The following is a 19833-nucleotide window of genomic DNA, read 5'->3' as shown; positions in this document are numbered from 1 at the left end:
TAACCCTCATTGGCTGTCACGTTTCACGAGTGTATTGTTCGGGGATTCAGATGTATTACGTACAACGATTCCGCTGCTTACATTCTCTTTCTTATGCAACTCCCTTAAACAATAATACGCCGATCTCGTTACGGTATCTAATACGGGTATCACACGGAGTACTTTTGATCGCGGTCAAGCCCGATCTGGATCGAATTTCTCGGTCGTGATTGGCTCCTTTGCACAAAATGCGCGAGATAGCCAATCGCAGTCGAGAATTTAGATCCGGATTGGTCCCGATCGCGGTCAGAAGTGTACGTGTGACACTGGCATGAATGACGCTGGCAATATTAGAGATAATCGAGTAAGTGAACATAAGACGAAGGTTGGTTCGGCGTGGTCCTGTTTCGCAGGGGCCCGCCGCGACGAGGACGGCTACTACTGGATCACGGGCCGCGTGGACGACATGCTGAACGTGTCGGGCCACCTCATCTCGACGGCGCAGGTCGAGGCGGCGCTGCTCGCCGTGCACGAACTCGTCGAGGCGGCGGCGGTGCCCCGGCAGCACAAGGTCAAGGGACAGTGCCTCTACTGCTACGTCGTCCTAAAGAACGTCAGTCCCCCCGTTACATATACTTATTTATATTTGATCTGAAAAGGGCTACCTTAAAGGGACACTATAAAGAAATAAATGATTTCTTCTGCATCAGTAAATTTTCTTTCTACGACACTAAAAACACCACTCTTACCACAATAGGACGCTTGGGAAGCCAGAAAAAGCGCAAGAACGAAAGACGGGGGGCGACGCCTCCTTGAAGTTTCCGCACCTGGACGCTGTGACGTCATGAATTTTGATTGCATCTTCTAGGGCCTACTTGCTTATATAACGATACAGACTGACTACATTGTGTTCTAAAGGAACCAGGTATAAAATATAGCAAGCTTCGGCAACCTTTACTCAGCCAACGCGGCCAAAATGTGAAAACATACTTTGGAATCCCTGACGCCACAATGACGTACCAGCGTCGCGGTTTCGACGCGAAATTCAAATATTGACACTTCGGCCTTCATTTTCACGTCTAATACTCCAACTATCATTTTGAAGTGACTGCCTGCAGGGTTCTCAAAAAATGATTTATTAGTCTAAGCTAATTTATTATTTCGCTTTAGTGTCCCTTTAAGGTATATAGTGAGAAAAGAACGTTATACATAAATGGGTGCAAACCTGCATCGCACACGAACTTAAGTAAAGAACTGTAGAGACAAATCCGCGCGAACCCCCTCGTCGAAGCCGGCAGGCCGGTCATTCTTGGGGCCTGTTGCACTGAGAAAGTGCTCCCGGATATGTCTTACGCATGCACATATATACATGTTGGTCCCGGTTGGCATTTTTTGTTACCGACATCTCGCTTTTCGCTCTTTTATTGTGAGCCTAAATATGCATTTCGAGCCCGAATAACAGACGCGCTCCCAAGTCATGACCGACAGCTTACCGATATTCTTGAAAGAGAGAAGTGAAGAGGGAAATTCAGGCAGTTATATCCTTGAAAACTATATTAGGAGCGCATTCTACCATGTACTAACTTGTAGGCCTGTAACTCGGAGGTTGACAAGAATCTTAACCTCCAGTACTTTCTTTTTTTTTTTTTGCATTGACATGGGTTGCCACGCGGTATAACGGTGTAACTGAAATTGTAAAAAAAAATGCATATGGAGGCCCGTTTCATGTAGATGCAGGAACAGCGGCTTGTGAAGGATATTATACGTGAGTCATCCCTCGTAGTCGTCAGGTTGGTCAGTTCTAAGCTTCACATCCCTGGGTGGCATTCTCGCGGACTGTGTTTTATTGTGCTAGGGCATGTACAAAGTGGGAGACGGGCATTCGCTACAGATCACCGCTTACTTTATTAACCACGCTAACAGCATATAAAAATGCTGTTAGCGGTATCACCTATATTTCAACAACTTCAGCAGTTGGTAACAGAGATTCGGCGGATCCGCTGTTAACGTGCCTTGCAGTGCACCCTCGTGAATCCGTTGTGTGATCCAAGAGCGGACGTTTAATGTGTCGGGAATAAAAGCACGCTATGTCTGTGCCATGCCTGAAGTCGGACAGATATACCTGTTATTTTGAGCGTGTAAGTGACGCTGCTTCAGTAGGTACTGGCGGGAAGTTACTGCGCTATGCGGCGAAAGGGCTTTATTTTGGGGTATATTGTCGATGGTTATGCCTCCAATGACTCGGTTCCATTCATCTCATTTCTTATACAGGGCAAACATTTCACCGAGGATCTCAAGACCCGACTTAAGCAAAGTGGTAAGTCACACTCACGTCAAATCAAACTGCCAGTACTCGGAGGGCAAAGGTGATTGCCCACGCAGTCGTGGCTCGGTCTTAAAGATACTAGAAACACTTCTGTCAATGGTAAATATTCTTGGCCAAAGTCATCGCGATATATAATTCGGAACTCGAGCTTTTCTGGCTGCCAACTTTAATACGACCAGCAACGCAACAGGCAGCTCGTCAAGGGGGGACGCGTCGCCTGCATCCGATACGTACACGGCCCTTGCATTCCCCATCAGTCCTTCTCGGCGAAAATTAGTTTCAATGCGTTAACACTACACAGATCAACACTGGCCGTCATTTTTATTTAAAATCCGAGTTTGAAACTCGGGTCGACGTTGAAGGCTGCGTAAAAAGCGCCGGAGGGCCAATTTTTGTAACAGTGTATGAGATGTATTCTCTGCAAGAGCTTTAACGCGACAGAATTACACAGATCAAAACCTGACCTGAGATAGAGAAATGTGACATCGGTGAAGCAACTGGCGGCGTAAGAGCGACGAAGCGAGAAAGGATGAAGAGTGGAGTGGTGTGACGTAGAGAGGCACGTGACACGGGAGTAACGGTGGCAGGTGCGCGTCAGCTGTTGTCGCACTGGATTGAACAATTCACTCCGCTTCTGCAGAAGTTGGGATGCAGCGAACAGATACAAGAAACCCAAAGAACCGCGACTATCCCGGACAATATACGAAAAACAATCAAGGTGGCTCCCATTCCCAAGAACATGGACCCCAACCTACACGAAGAACGCAGGAAGGCGAGAGCCGAATACATCCAAAAGTCCCTAGCTTCCCAGGCAACAACGGTATACGTGGACGCAGCCACATACACCAGAAGGGCGAGACAGACCAACCCCAACGCAGTAGCGGTGGTGATAAACTCGGATATGCGAGAAATCGTCAGCGCATCTCTACGGGACTGCACGGTAGTCGAGGCTGAAGAAGCGGCCGTCGCTCTAGCGGCAGCGGAGGGCTATCGGACTAGGCGGTCCTTAACAATACTAACCGACTCCCAAACAGCATGCCGAAACTACATGTTCGGCAGAATAGGTCACAGAGCGCTCCGCATACTCCGCTCAGAAGATCCCCACACAAAAAACCCAGAAAAAGAACAACCAATTAGACACACGATAATGTGGACGCCGGGTCACACGGACGTGGAAGGCAACCGTGAGGTCGACAGGGTAGCCCGAGGATACACTGCATACCGAGCACCCTCCGCCAATGACCTCGAGGAAACCGAGCCAGTCCCCAGAGAATACTCGGCTATCCTGAATCACTATAAGGGCAGCAGGAAGCGGTACCCCTCGCCGCATAGGTCTCTCACTAGAGAGGACTCCGTAGCTTGGAGGCTGCTACAGACGGGTGCATATCCGAACTTAAACACCCTCAGCAAAATACAACCCACACAATACAGTGACAAATGCCCATGGTGCCAGGACACACCCACGCTCTACCATATAACGTGGGCCTGCCAGAAAACAAATACGGCACCAATAATACCAAACCCGAGTGCGGAGCAATGGGAAGGAATGCTCTCCAGCGACCGTCAGGACGTCCAACTAGGGCTGATCCGACGGGCCCAGCTGGCAGCGGCATCCAGCGGAGCCCTGGACTAGGGGCAGACGGCCATTGCCAAGAAGATGGAAGACACCATCTGACTCCGCGAAATTCATAGAATTTTCTAGAGCTAAATAAACGTTTTTCCTCCTCCTCCTCCTCCTCCGCTTTTGACTACACTCGGTACGTGGAGGTGCTTGTGATAAGACGTTTGCTGTCGTCCGCATACATATATGCATGCGAGCGTGGGTATACAGTGGTAGGTAGGTCAGCGTGCAGCGAGTTCAATAGTGAAAGCTCCGTGGTATGTCGTATATGTACCCATAGCTGCACGTGCCATGTCGAAAGTACACCGGCAGAAAGCCTGTGATTACGCCGGTGCGTTTCGGTGCACCATATGAGACGTTGCACACTCGCAGACCGCAGCGCCAGAAAAGAGCAGGGAGGTGGCAGGCGCAGATCCCGACGACATAGTAACTCGTGCGTGATCACGTCACCAACGTCAAGCGGATGCGGATCGACAATCATAGAATGGAAGTATTTCACGTGTCTATCGCATTGGAGTCCCTGTCAGTTATTTTTTGTGCAGGAGTCATTAGAACCGTCGTGCTATACGTGTGAGGGCAGTACGTGAATTATTTCAAACCATGCCCGAAGAGGTGGAAGAGCTGAAAAGCTCTTAACCACTCTCGAGTGGTTAGGTTTCGTTAAATTTGTCTATTTGTGTAGTTTTATGTCTCTAATGTGAGAGAAACGAAGTTCTTTCTTTTTTTATGCTTCAGAAACAGGGATAAAGAAAGGAACGAAAGGGGAGCGGGAAGTCATTGTGAGGTTGAGCTTTCTATATCGGAGTAGTTCATTGCAGCTAATGGATATTTATAGCGTAACTTCTTGGGATGTGCTCTACTTTCTTTTCCTCTCTCTCTCTCTCTCTCTCTTTCTCTCTCTCTCTCTCTCTCTCTCTCTCTCTCTATATATATATATATATATATATATATATATATATATATATATATATATATATATATATATATATATATATCTTCCTCTCTCTCTCTCTCTCCTTTTTGTTTATCTTTATACGTCAGTTCGAGGGCCGTATCGTAAGGCCCGTTAGATTTAGTGCTCGGTAGAGAAATGGAGCTACAACCAACTTTTGTGGCGCAATCTGTTTCTGCCACTTTCGCGTGCTTTTCTTTTCTTTCTTTCTCGGGAACGTCCTTATTTCCTAACGTTGTCCACTTGAACCTACGACGGTCTGTTGCTTCTAAACAAAAAGGAAATAAAAGAAGAATAACTGAGAGACAAACGAATAAATTCCAGGTTCGCGAGAGAAATAGGCCAGCTCTCACTCTCCTGAAGCTGCCATTTACACATTTGTAGAACCTTGATTTCAAAAGACAAAAAAAAAAACATGAAAACGGATTTAACTGCGCGTGTTGTTTAATAGAGCTGTCGTCAGCGTTCACAAGCCCGGGCGTCTGCCGTGCGAATCCCACGCACTGTCGAGAGTTGGCCAAGAACGCTGGCACAGAGGCTGGCGCAAGCGTAAACTTCGTTCGCTTGCTGCTCTCGTTTCCTAAAAAACGCAGCCGTGGGAGGAATTCGACCCACTTTTAAGCCCTAATTCTTTCCAGTTTCGTGTTTCTGGCTGTACTATTAACTCGACTTTGACGAGAGAGCAGTGTAGTAGTAGTTTTGAAGATGAAAAAAGAAAAACGAATTGGAGAGAGGCTGCGGAAAATTTCGTAAAATAGCACTTCGGTACCTCCGCTCTCAGACTACCGTGCCGAGTCATCGAATCTGTCATTTCAAGTCGTGGCATCGATGATACAAGCTCACAAAACAATCGCCCCTGCCAAGGCTGCCGCTTAATTGCCTCGTGAGCTGCGCATTGGGCCAGCCATGGAAATTGCGAAACGTTTTGAAATAGCAGATTAGGATAACTACTGCAACGTCCGTGCGATAAAAAAGCATGGATTTTCTTGTTTGTTTGTTTGTTGCTACTGTTACAGTGCTGCATTTCAAGGACCAATGGAACGTGTGACATTTTGTAAAGTCAATTTTCGCGTATGGGCGAATACTGAAAGGGGGAAAACAAAGGAAGCAGAACGCGTCGATAAAATATTAAGAGTAAAGCTTTAAGAATATGTCACATCATCAGCGTCGCAATATGAACCACTCGTGGAGGAATCAACGAAAGTAAAAGACAGCGGATGCATGTGTATGCCTTTTCTCCTCAGTTCTGTCATGCCACGCTGTTATTCCCTTCTAAAATGTCGTACCACCTAAGCTCAATCCGCAATTTGAAGTAAATATACACCGTACCAACAGCTGGATCAATTGGTTTCGCATTTGCACTATGCAGAAAGTAGGAAAAATACAGAGGCGCGGTGGCTGAACAGTAAGAGGCGCTGTCTTGTTTTGTTCACATATTGTCGTAGGAGTATATTTCACGTTGAGGAAGTTGCTGGAAGGTTCTGTTCGCCGCGGCCGGACACACGTACAATCTGCCCTTATTTCTCTGTGTGCGCCTGCTCGCGTCTTGGTGTCCCTTATTGTCCCGTGCACAATCACTTTAGTTTCTTTTTCTATACAACATACTTGTGTACTGCATACTTCGAATTAAACACTCATATAAAACCAACGACTTACGGAGCGATTCAGATGTATGTTCTCATCGTGATTCGTTTCGACAGAATTGATCCGAACGTCGCTTTCGGGAAGAACGCGGCGACTCTGATATCCATAGTCGCTTGACGCTGGCAGCAATCTTCCTGTTGTGGCGCGGTACTGCAGTATACAAAGCCTTCTATAAAACTGACCTGTCTAGTGACTTCTACATGCTGCGATCGGTCTTACTAGGCAATAACAAGCATAACTTGTCATTGCATTACACTCTACGTGCAAAATTCAATGGGCAAACTTGCCAATGCGCTCTGTGTTCAGTGTTATTGAGGACTTATATACGATCTGTGTGACTGTTGCCGTTACTTGTCAAAGAGAAAATTTCCGAAAGTGCACACTACGATTGCAGTACGACTAACATTCACGGCCCATGGAGAAACACGAACCCCGAGTTGCGCGCTACGAATTTGCTGCTGGTGTTTCTAAGGTCTACGGGCCTTATCGAAATTTTGTGAATAGCTTTATTGTGTCTGTTCGTGTTAGTGGGTGAGATTTTGGTCTCTGTGTCTATGTCGTCTCTGTGTATATATACCATAATCATCACCTAGCACTATGAAGAGCTTGCCAGGCGATCACCCCGTAAATGTCACTATATATAAGTGCAACACCAAAAATAGAAAACTGAGCGTGTTGGTGCGCGTTCATTGTATGGCCACAGCGCTACTGGTACCAAGACTGAAGAACGTATGAACAGCGCATGTCCTGTTCAGCGCATGTCCTCTTTCGTCGGTATTCATAGCGTGTCTTGGTCATACGTTCTTCAGTCGTTGCATCCGCGACGCTGTCGCCATAGAATGATTTCCAGAGAGAAATGAGATGGGAAGCGAGGTTAAGCAGAACAGAGGTTTCTGTTTTGCTACCCTACACTGGGAGAAGGGGGGAAAATACAGGAAGAATAGTGAGAAAGCAAACACACGCAAAGAAAAAAGAAAGAACGAAAGGAGGGGCGCGGTACGACCAAGGGTATCAAAGTCCCTCTCACAAGCTACTCGAAACGCGGAAAGTTTGATAGCGCTATCTATAGATCTCCGGCTTTTCGATGAGGTCAATATTTCTGCATTTGCCGTGTTTTGCAGTGCGCTCGAAGATTGGAGCTTTCGCGGACCCAGAGTACATCCACTGCGTCGAGCGACTTCCCAAGACCCGGTCGGGCAAGGTGATGCGCCGGATACTGCGCAAGATCGCCTGCAACGAGCTCGAGTTCGGCGACGTGAGCGCGCTCAGCGAGCAGGACGTCATCTCCGAGCTTCTCCAGTCCAAGTGTTTCATCCAGAACGGACACTGAAGCCGCATGCGATCGCGACCCGCGGTCGTCGCCCTCGGCCTGCGGTTGCGTGGCTTGCTGTGCCGCAAGCCTGTCCTCAGCACTAGCGACAGAGCTGTTCGCCTCTTTTCCTAAACAGACACCGCGACTCGTTGGCTATAGTCGGTGCGCGTAAAAAAACGCAGTAGCGAGAAGGAGACAGTGACGGACCCCTGCGTCCTTAAAGGGGCCCTGCGACAACCGTCTCTTCGCACTTTCCCGAGTATCAGCTAATTGTAAGCTTTCAATAGTGTATTCGCTCCAGAATACACGCGAGACTGTGCCGTATGGAGACGGAGGCTGTCGTTGGAAAATTATTGAGCTAGAAAGCGAAGCAAGTTCTAAGACTCATTAGCAAAATAAAAGAAGAGGTTATAGCTTGTGACGCGAGTTCGTCACTTTTCTTGGCAAGCGCGAAGACGTCATATTCGATATATAGCAGCTGTACGTAGGTTGTCGTTTCACCTGTGGCATCCTTCCGCTTCGATTCGTCAGGTGGCTGTTTTCTTCTCCCAACTCTATTTCCTTCATGCGATCTTTCCTTTCCTCCTTCCTCTTTTTTTTTTTTTTCGCGTTGATTACATCGCTCGAACGCTTTTCCGCTCCGGTCGCCGCTCTCTCTTTCAAGGTCACGGCCGCCGCGCCTCCTTGCTATTTGTAGAACAAGCGCCTCTGCGCACAGCAAGTTTCCTCCGCACCCGTGCCGCTCTTTCTTTCTCACTTCCTCACGCCTCATTTCTGGTCTCATGTTGGGACGGGGGCGAAGCTGTACCATTTCTTCTTCGTGCTCTTTCGGCTTGTTCGCTTTGTGCACGCGTTACGCCACCACCACGCAACACCGCGTTCAGAACGCGAGCGTGCCTCTAACCAAACTCTATAACCAAGTCTAAAGAACCAGCGATATATCAACGCGGCCAGCTCTTTATCATCTTCTAGCTGCGTGTTGCCCATAAGGAGTAGCCGCATAATTTCGCACACGGACTGGCCGAGCAGCGTTTATCAACCCCTGCCCGCCCGACTGAAGCGCTCGCAACAATGACAGCGTAGGCAAAGTATACCACTTCGTGAGGATGTCGCAGGGCCCCTTTAGGAGCTTGCCAGCTCTTCGCTTTCGCGCTAGTATTTTAAGCACGTGCTTACTGTTCACCAAATCAGATGGTGGTTGGCTCCTCACAAATTAGAAGCGCACTCTTCTTACCATCATAAAGAAATATCCCGAAGTGCTGGGCTAGCCCATTCTGTATTCATTGAACGGTGATAATGTATTCCAGATTTCTCTCTTCAAGCACACACTTTATGAAAAAGGACAAGCAGCACAACATAACAAGCAGCAGGGTGCACCAACTTTCTGTATCCAGTGCAGCTCGACGTGATAGAACCAGCGTAACAATATTTTATGTAGTTGTTTGATGTACTAGAGTATCCGTTGAAAGTAAAAGACGAAAAAAGAAACACCTTTCTAAGCTTTCGATGTCTGCTAAAATTTTAAATGTAGTCGTTGAATGTGAGCATTTGCGGGTTTCAGAGCGCACCTCCTTTGGGTTGAATAGATATGTGGTGTTAAGTGTGCATAGTTATAAGATATTTTAAATATATACATATATATATATATATATATATATATATATATATATATATATATATATATATATATATATATATATATATATATATATTATTCAATAAATTACTCTCAGTTTAGAATTGCAGGAAAATATTTTCGGACTCGATGTATTCCGCGCGAGATAATCGATCTTCACCCAAAGTTAACCTCGTAGCAAGGATGGCCTGCGGCGATGCTTCGGCTAAGTTGTCGCCACGTTATTGTGGCCGTTTGAAAAGTGGACGAGGTCGAGCTCGTTGTTGGTCGGGAGCAAGTAAAGGCTTCCACCTGATTCGCTCAAGCATTCGCGGACGCTGTCAAGGCTAGTTGGTAGCCTCCGTTACGCGCAGTTACGTAAAAACGAGAACTTTCGCAGTGATCAATGATCGATTGTGTCATTCATTTTCCGGCGTAAGCGTGCCGGCAGTGACATAACAATCAGGAATTCACTTTTGTTTACATGGTTTCTCGATGAGGAGAGAGAGGGAGAAAGCAGGAATAAGAAATACAGAGAGGTCAACCACACGATCGTCCGATCTGCTACCCTACACTGGGGTTTAAAGAAAATGGGAAATATCAAAACGAAAAGAGGGAGAGACTGAGTACTGTGCGCACGTAGGAGGGAGGACAGGTGTACTGCAAACGGCCGGTGCACATCAAGAACTACACTAAAGCCATCAGCCATTTCATAAAGAGCACGCCTGCTCTTCCTTGAACACATAACGGCGCGAGTGCACGGATAGCCTTTTGCGTCAGCGACTGGTTTTACAAGTATTGAAAAGCATTTTAAACTAAAAAAAAAAAATGGCCCGCCGTCCAGCTCGCATAATGTTTTCTGGAAGCAGAAAAGCTGGACGTCGCACCGAGGACACGTACACAACAGGTTCTCGATGGTTACCTCGCATCCGCAAGTGTCGCGCGTCAGACTGTCGGCCATTCCAATGCGGTAAGAATAAACGTACACAGACGCCACTTCCAACCCTGAGCGGTATTGCAATGTTGCTTGGGCAGCTGAGCGGAGAGCTGCCATCTGTCTCGTTCGAATTCTGACAAAGCCGACAAACGGAAAAAAAAAAATACGACGCAGGCTGTCTTGCTGCACAAACAAGACGGCGACTGTGCAGAACGCTTGTAAACTCGACGGGAATGTCGCCTGCGTAAACTATACTGGGTTTTTCACAGGCTCGCACACTCTAAGATACAGCGATAATATATAGGCTTTCCTTAGATTTTTCTTCTCGACATGTGTAGGGCGTCAAGCCACAGAGACGTCTCCTCTAGCTCCGCCTCTTTTCGTCCCGTCACTCGGACTCAAAGCTGTCTTAGGACTCGAAGTAGACTGTCTTCAATGCTAAGCAGAATCGGAACACACCCATAGTTGGTACTTGTGGCCGTAGCTAAGGGTCCAGCTTTCATAACGGGCAATCGGAGAGGAGAGTCGTGCCGGCCACGAGGCCATCTTCAAGTACAGTTGATCACAGCGTACCGAGGTGCCGCCACGAGTGCTAACGTTCCACCGATGCATTGTGGGATACGTCTAGCTTATACGCTACGTCGCTCCACTACACCTGCGCGTAGGTCTAAAATTCGCGGCTGCAGGCATAGGTCGTTTGCGGCTGCGCGCGCTGTGTTTCAGCGAAGTAATACGAGCTCGATATCTCGTTGAGCCTGCTCTTTCAAGGTAAACAAAGTATAATTGCTTTCTCTTTTACTGACGTACAATAGCTCTCTCTTGTACGTACACGCGCCACTCCTTTTTGTTTCCGAGTGCCACACACGTCGAGTGGCTGCGTTGGCTGCGAGAACTCGGCACCTCTTCACATGCGTTCGCAGAAAACGCCCCGACGATGGGACTCACGGGACTGGCGGCAGCCCCAACGCTACCCACCCATATAATACCCCTCGTTGTGGGAATGCGCGACCTCGTGCAAGCCGATCGTGACCGCCCTACCGACGCGGTGCCGACGACCGAAACTCGCGCTGCACGAGCTGCTGCTGCTGGTGCTGCCGCTGCTGCTGCTTCTGTGCATACATCTATACCAGCGTTGTCCTCTATATAAGGAAGGATGCCCGACGCATTACAGCTCTCCCTATTTGGGACTGTCTTAATTCCTGCTGCCAGACCGGGGAAGAGAGTTTCAGGTCTGGGCACATGCACGAGGTCGTGAATAAAATAAAGAGAAGAGAGAATGAGTAAAACAGATGAGAAGGAAAAGAGAAGGGTGGCACTCGGTATTGTTTAAGCCCAACGAAGGGTGTGTCGCGTTCATTAATTGGTGTTGCCAGACATAGCGCAACCTTCCTGCTGCACGCACTGTGAGATAAAACGCCGATTACCAATGAAGTGTGCGTCGTGCAATCATTTAGAATATACGGCCTCGCGCGTCGCCATGACGGCGCTTTTGTCGCTGCTGGCTACGTTGTGCACACGAGCACCAGAAAGACAGCGAGCTTCACGGTTAACACGCAAGATAAGCGAATAAACAAGAGTTCCGAGTAAAAGATATCGTATCTAAGTGACGGTTCGCGTACGCTTTCTTTGCGAGGTCGTGGGCATTCCCCACTCTGAAGACCGCAAAACTGTTTGCCTTGCTCGGAAACCTTCTTTTCTTAATTTTACAGTTGCATTATAGCTGTCCGTTCCCGACTACATCGTCTTCACGGTGGCCTTGGTTGAGCGTTGATTAGTCAGCGAAACGTTCGTGCAGACACATTTTGTGCCGACCGAATGCGGCGTTAAATTGGCGCTAGCGTGCGTGTCAGGGATAAATCGTTCGCATCAAATGAATGAGAAGAACAAGATAAAGAATCGATTGTGCGCTACATTTACGAAATTTCCGGCCACATGGGTGGTTTCGATTCACGCCTGCGGCGGGGAAGCGGAGCTGTCTTTTCCTTGACCGGAGCTTGCTACGTTTGTGATGATGATGACAAGTATCGTGATAATAATTGACAATCATAACAATCAATTATCACGATAATCATTATTCGACAAAAAACGCGCCGGTTTCGACATGGCAGACCTCAGCGACGAACGTTCTTGTCTAGATCGATGGTAACCGCTCCTTCAGAAACTGTCGGGCGTTAATTACGAGCACTCGCTATAGCTTAGCCCAATGCCACAGAAACATGAAACCTATTTCACATCAGACTACATCAGCGAATTTTTAGCGGATGCTTAAGGTTTCACTCGGGCTTCCGCGATGCAAGGCAGCTCTCCTTTGAATGTGATGACCGGGAGTAACGTCATTCACGGGTACCATGGTATCCTCATTGAAATGGCTGTTGCCGCAGAATGACGCAGATGTATGACGAAGATGTATCTTTTGTGCCACTGTATCAGTCCTATATATATATATATATATATATATATATATATATATATATATATATATATATATATATATATATATATATATATATATATATATATACGTGGGCGATCATGAGAACGATACGACAAGCGTCCGGCCGAGTGCCAAGTGCTTGAACAAAAACCCAGCATTGCTATATGTATACACGCCTTTTGCAGTCCTCTGGCTCATGCTACTGTGTGCTTGTGACTGTACGACGTTCTGTTTGCATGTTTATAGTACAGCTTAAGGGCGGTCGCAGCCTAGAGACTGTCCGTCGGCTGTATAAAAGGGGCCCATCTATCTTGAAGCGTTAGCGAAAGGCAAAATACGCGAGTAGCAAAAGGATAAGTGAGCATAGCTGGAAAATTTGCTGCGCACGTTTTACAAGCAGTTACATCAACTTCCTTAATATCACTGTCTTAAGCAACCCTGTAGCTGGGCAAGGGTTCTCGGAATGACGGCAAGATCACTGTTGGGATCTCGTTTGGGGATTCGTGGTTCGGACTCGGGCGCCACTCGGAGGGTCGCTTGCCGACACCACCGAGAGCCTAAAACATGGTAGCCGGCCTGCGCACTACCGGAAAAGAAGGAAAAAGTGGAGAAGGAAGGCAGGGAGGTTAACCAGCTTAGCCTAACCGGTTTGCTACCCTACACATGGGAGCGGGATGGGGGGGATGAAAGATGGGGAGAAGAGATAGAGGGCACATAACACGGCACACACATCGTTGGTTACAGTCTGTCACTCTTGCGCGATACGTGACATCACTGTCACAGCCGCTTGTCCAAGCCCGTATCCTTCATAAACCGAAGTAGTCCCTTCGTCGCCTTCAGCTGCGATGTCTTCAGTCGGCGATATGTGAAAATGCGCACTACCGGAGCGTCGTACTAACCCTATAGGCAGTCTACAGACAGTCTATAGACGGTCTACAAAAATTTTTGTAAGGGAAGCTGGCAAGGCGGGCCCACGCCGTGCTGCGTACCTATCAACGAGAGATGCCTGTTGGTGAGGAGATGAAGTCGAAAAGTTGGAGGAAACGAGAAACGGGTTTATTGTACATATTTACACAACTGGCTCCAAATATGGCAGCACACTCCACATGTAGGAGCACTTTGAATGACCGAGCTCAATACACGACTGAGCACACATGCCAGCACACACCTCACTGCACCAAAGGTGTCCGCCTTAAAAACAGTACTTTTCCCTGGTTCCCTACAAAAGGGAATCGGACGACCTTGTCGCGGCTAATCAGAGTGGTCGCACTGTTCACAGAACTCCGCCCCTGATCGCGCCACATTACTGGACTCCGCTTTTCATGTCCGGCCGAGTGAGGCAAGGACGAGACAATCTGGAAACAGGGGTTCACGCTCCTTCAACACAAGTCGCCGACACTGGTTCCTTGCTCTCCATGACGGTCAGCTTGTCAGTGTCGTGAGACTAGCCTTCGCGGGCATTACCGCTTCCACGGAGGGCGGTGTTGGGGACTCGGTGCTGACGCCCGTTATTGCAAATGGGTCGCAAGCCCCAAGGGTAGCGTTGGCCTGGCGGCCTGGGGCACTGGAAGCATCCGAAGGTCCCGGCAAAGCAAGAGTAGACTGGTAACAGAACAACTTGTTTATTCTAACATCGCAAAAGAGCGGCCGGTCAGGTCGACCGAAGTGGAGAGACGGGAGAGCACGTAACTCAACAGTACAAATCGGAGCCTCTCTCCTGGCGTCCGGGGGCAGCTGCTCTTATACTCTCGGCGTCGCGGGCCAGAAGTAAGGTCACGGGATGAGCCCACGCGACGGCGGAGCATGAGCCCACGCGACGGCGGAGCATGAGCCCACGCGACGGCGGAGCACGGTCGAGCCGAGAGACATGTTGAGACGAGTGTAGTGACGCATCGCCAACCCGCCGACGGACAGACCTCCTGGCTCCTCACTTGGGGAGCTCCGCTCCCCGGCTGCCGCGCTTTGACAAGCGTGGGCACACACACACACACACGCACATACGAAGACACGTGGCACTGAAACACGCCTGGACACGCTTGGCGGGGAGGCGTTGCGGCGGCGTCGAACGGGCCAAAATGTCCGCCGCTTTGAACGAAGCCCCGGCGTCCGTTGCATCCGCGCCGGCATTACCGCGCGTTGTAGGCGAAACGTAACAGACCGCCCCGCCGGGGGAAGGAGATCCCGAAGGTCAGGGGACTGCATCCGCTGTCCGGAGGGATGTCGCTCGATGATGCTCATAACCGAAGTCGGGCGTCCTTTGGCGTTTCTTGAGCGCAGCGCACAGAGAAGGCCTCGTTCTCACGTTCAGGTGCACACAGGACACTGCAAAGTGACTTCGGGAGAGTTGACATTTTTGTTCTCGTTTCCGGCAAGCGTTAGAACTACGCCGAAAGTCAACCGCTCAGTCAGCAAGCACGGCACAACCCTCACTAAGCCCTGCCAGGCTCTTTCCCCTTTTATACTGCTGCCTAGTTCCTTACAGTAGTTTAGCAGCACTCAGAACGCGTCCACAAATCGGAAAATTGCACTAGAAAGCACATCATCACTTTGAAACACTACACAAAAGCAATAGGTTAAAAATCCTGCCTCAGGAAGAAAAACATCAGTAACAAGCAATTTTGAGGCTGATTCCCACGTTAGGGGCTTCGACTTAAGCCATCGGCGTTACCGTTGAGACTCCCCTTTTTGTAACGCACCTCAAAGGAATATTGTTGCAAAGCGAGGCTCCAGCGCAGGAGGCGGCCATTTTTGGGAGAGATGGTCTGCAGCCATTGGAGAGGGCAGTGATCCGTCTCAATGATAAACCTCGAGCCAGCTAGGTAACATGACAATTTCTGAACGGCCCACACGATACACGCACACTCTTTCTCGGTGGCGCTGTACGCCTGCTCACGACTCGTCAGCTTACGACTAGCATACAGGACGGGGTGTTCTACTTCTCCATTTTCCCGTTGGCACAGTACAACGCCCATGCTTCGCTCACTAGCATCGCACTGAACAACGAACCCTTTTGTGTAGTCGGGCGATCGTAGCACAGGCTGGCTGGTTAGGGCGCTCTTTAGGGCGCTAAAAGCTATTTCCTTTGTCTCGTCCCAGACGACTGTTTGCGGCTCTGTCTTTCTTAGAGCATCCGTTAGGGGAGCCGCGATATCAGAGTACCTGGGGATGTACCTCTGATAGTAGCCGGCGACACCTAAGAACGACCGAATATCGGTCTTCGTGCGCGGTTGCGGGAAGTCTCGCACAGCGGCCACCTTTATTTCAGAGGGGCGGCGACGACCCCGACCAATCACGTGTCCGAGGTAGACAACCTCGGCCTGTGCTAACTGGCACTTGGGAGCCTTGACTGTCAAGCCCGCATCGCGCAGGCGGGTTAGCACTGCCCGCAAGTGCGCCATATGCTCAGGCCAGGATGCGGAGAATATCGCTACGTCGTCTAGATACGGTAAAGCGAATTCTTGCTGTCCCCGCAACACTTTATCCATGAGGCTTGAAAAGCAGTATGGCGCGTTCTTCAAACCAAAACTCAAAACTTTAGGACGGAATGTCCCCATTGGTGAACTGAATGCCGCATACCTACTAGCCTCTTCTGTAAGTGGAACCTGCCAATAACCCCTGACAAGATCTAGGGTGGAAATAAACTGAGCGCTACTCACTCTCTCAAGGCGCTCCTCGATGTTAGGGATCGGATAAATTTGATCCTTAGTGATGGAATTAAGCCTGCGGTAGTCGACGCAAGGACGAGGTTCCTTGCCCGGTACCTCAACTAAAATCAAAGGGGAGGTATAATCACTCTCACCCGCCTCAATAACACCGAGCTGTAGCATTTTCTTTACCTCAGCCTTCATAATATCGCTCTGGCGGGGTGACACCCGGTACGCCTTGGATCGTACTGGCTCTGGGGAGGTAAGTTCTATGTCATGAGTAAGGACAGAAGTCCTACCAGGCCTCTCAGAGAACAGACCTTGAAACTCTTGTAAGAGCTGGTGTAGTTCGGTTTTCTGCTCAGGCGACAGCGATGCTTTACTTATTAAGTCACTAATGACTTGATCGGTGTCTTTCCTGTTCGTCACTGAGCCTAGTCCCGGAAGCTCGACCGGAAGCTCTTCTAACTTTCCCGCATCGGGAATTTCCTCTCCAGTATCTGGTGCCTTTAACGCTACAGGCTCAATTTTATTCCGTTCGGGCGTGCTCTGAATACCAGCTTGCTGCGCCTCTGACCCTTTCTCATCGTTCAACAACGTCGGCCCCGAACTACCGCCTTTGCAGCGAGCTCCCGAACCTTCGATCTGGTTAAGGCCTGAACGCTAGCCTCACCAAACAAAAGCCCCTTCTCGCGCAGGAGGTGATCGGACCTGTTCGAAAATAGGTACGGGTACTGGGGGGGCAGCATAGATGACACTGCGGCCTCCGTCTCAAGTGCTCCGAAAGGTCCTTCAATAAGCACTTTTGCTACCGGCAGACACACGCTATGAGCTTCCACTGCTTGCTTGATCCATGCGCACTCGCCCGTGAACATATCGGGTTCTACGTAAGAGGGGTGAACTACATCCATTGTAGCTGCGGAATCGCGAAGCACTCGGCACTCTTTCCCGTTCACGAGGAGGTCTCGCATGTAAGGCTCGAGAAGCTTCATGTTCTCGTCAGTGCTGCATAAAGACAAAAACACGACTTTTGTTTTTGTTTCTGGACACTGCGCCGAAAAGTGACCCTGCTTCTGGCACGTATAACAAACGCGCGCTTGCCTCGTCTCGAACCTCTTTCTGCGTTCGGCTTCGGTTGCCGCCGTCTCCTTACGTTCGGTCGGACTGCTTTCACTCGCATCCGAACTACGTGTGTCCCCCTTTGCTCTCATGGGCGTGAACTTTGGCCTCTCAAACTTGGAGCCAAATTCACCCTTTTGACCGTCCTTAGCTCCGCGAGCCCGACGCGTCACAAACTCCTCGGCTAGCTCAGCGGCTCGAGCCACCGTACTAACGTCTGGCCTATCCAAGACCCAGTACCGCACGTTCTCAGGTAACCGACTATAAAACTGTTCTAGCCCGAAACACTGCAGAACATTCTCGTGGTCACCAAACGCTTTCTCTTCTTTGAGCCACTCCTGCATGTTGACATAAGCCTGTACGCAAACTCTGTATATGACTCACTTGTGCCTTTCTCATTTTCCCGAAACTTCCGACGGAACGCCTCCGCTGACAGCCGGTACTTTTTTAGCAGACTCGATTTCACTTTGTCGAAATCCTCTGCCTCCTCTCTATTCAAGCGAGCGACTACGTCGGCCGCCTCGCCGGGTAGCAAAGTGAGCAAGCGCTGTGGCCACGTTTCCCGAGAGAACCCCTGCTTCTCGCACGTTCGCTCAAAGTTAACCAGGAACAAACCAATGTCCTCTCCAAGCTTAAACGGCCGCATCAGGTCAGTCATTTTGAACAATACTCGTTCTCCTGCACCGTGTGCCTGACTTCCATTACGAGCGCGTTCCATCTCTAACTCGAGACGCTTCATTTCCAAAGCGTGTTGACGGTCGCGCTCTTCTTTTTCTTTCTCTTTTTGTTCTTTAAGTTCGCGCTCCTGTCTTTTTGCCGTCTCCCTCTCCTCAATGGTCTCAAGGCATTCCGACAGCTCGTCATCCTCAGCTTCTAACTCAAGAATAGCCCTTAGCAGTTCTGGTTTTCTGAGTTTGTCTGAGACATCCAGACCCAACTCTCTTGCAAGCTCCAGCAATTTCGGTTTGCGCAACGACTTCAAATCCATGGCTGCTCTGAATGCTGCTTTCTCTACTGCCTACTATTGTCTTGCCGCAAACTAACCCGGCAGCAACGACAACCACAATTACCAGCTCTGTTTCTGACACTAACAAAAGCCTGGCAAAACTCAGAAGAAGAAAGTCCCGCACTCACCAAACCTCGCAGCCAAGAACTCAGCGCAGTCGTTCCGCTGCAGGCAACCAGTCATCACACAGGGCTCGTTGCACTGCTCCCGGATGGTCGTTGTGCTGCTCAGCATACAGTCAACCGCATCTCTTCGCTGCTGGCCTCCGTTGTCGCGATCCCACCGCTGGCAACCAGCTGTTGGGGACTCGGTGCTGACGCCCGTTATTGCAAATGGGTCGCAAGCCCCAAGGGTAGCGTTGGCCTGGCGGCCTGGGGCACTGGAAGCATCCGAAGGTCCCGGCAAAGCAAGAGTAGACTGGTAACAGAACAACTTGTTTATTCTAACATCGCAAAAGAGCGGCCGGTCAGGTCGACCGAAGTGGAGAGACGGGAGAGCACGTAACTCAACAGTACAAATCGGAGCCTCTCTCCTGGCGTCCGGGGGCAGTTGCTCTTATACTCTCGGCGTCGCGGGCCAGAAGTAAGGTCACGGGATGAGCCCACGCGACGGCGGAGCATGAGCCCACGCGACGGCGGAGCATGAGCCCACGCGACGGCGGAGCACGGTCGAGCCGAGAGACATGTTGAGACGAGTGTAGTGACGCATCGCCAACCCGCCGACGGACAGACCTCCTGGCTCCTCACTTGGGGAGCTCCGCTCCCCGGCTGCCGCGCTTTGACAAGCGTGGGCACACACACACACACGCACATACGAAGACACGTGGCACTGAAACACGCCTGGACACGCTTGGCGGGGAGGCGTTGCGGCGGCGTCGAACGGGCCAAAATGTCCGCCGCTTTGAACGAAGCCCCGGCGTCCGTTGCATCCGCGCCGGCATTACCGCGCGTTGTAGGCGAAACGTAACAGCGGCAGTTGTTGTCGCCTCGATGGCAGTTTCATTTTTGGCCCGGGCCCTGTCCCCGTCTAGGCGGGCGCTGATGAAGGGGCTGCCTAGTGGGGAGCCCCCAAAAAGTGCACACGGCCGATTTGTGGCGCAGCATCACTGACAAGGGTAAAAGCTCGGGCGTGTTGACAATTCATGGCAAAATGAGCACAGTGCGGAAAACAAGAACACGGAAATAGATACAAATGGCGCCGCTTCCAACTATGTTTATTAGGAATGCAGAGATCACATAAGGATC

The 19833-nt window shown here is 49.8% G+C and overlaps 1 protein-coding gene across 1 annotated transcript in view; it reads left to right on the top strand.

Moving 5' to 3' along the window:
- LOC126541881 (acetyl-coenzyme A synthetase, cytoplasmic-like) overlaps positions 1 to 9322 on the top strand; it is a 59063-nt gene extending 49741 nt beyond the window's left edge. The window contains exons 14-16 of the mRNA XM_050188837.3: positions 393 to 592; positions 2251 to 2296; positions 7644 to 9322. Coding sequence (XP_050044794.1) covers positions 393 to 592; positions 2251 to 2296; positions 7644 to 7852 — 455 coding nt within the window. The 3' untranslated portion in view covers positions 7853 to 9322. The remainder of the gene's footprint in view (positions 1 to 392; positions 593 to 2250; positions 2297 to 7643) is intronic.
- The last annotated feature ends 10511 nt before the right edge of the window (positions 9323 to 19833 follow it).

Source organism: Dermacentor andersoni, chromosome 2, assembly GCF_023375885.2.
Source record: "Dermacentor andersoni chromosome 2, qqDerAnde1_hic_scaffold, whole genome shotgun sequence".
Lineage (NCBI taxonomy): Eukaryota > Metazoa > Arthropoda > Arachnida > Ixodida > Ixodidae > Dermacentor > Dermacentor andersoni.
The sequence above is the reverse complement of the archived record's forward strand: the minus strand, read 5'-3'. Positions and strand labels throughout refer to the sequence as shown.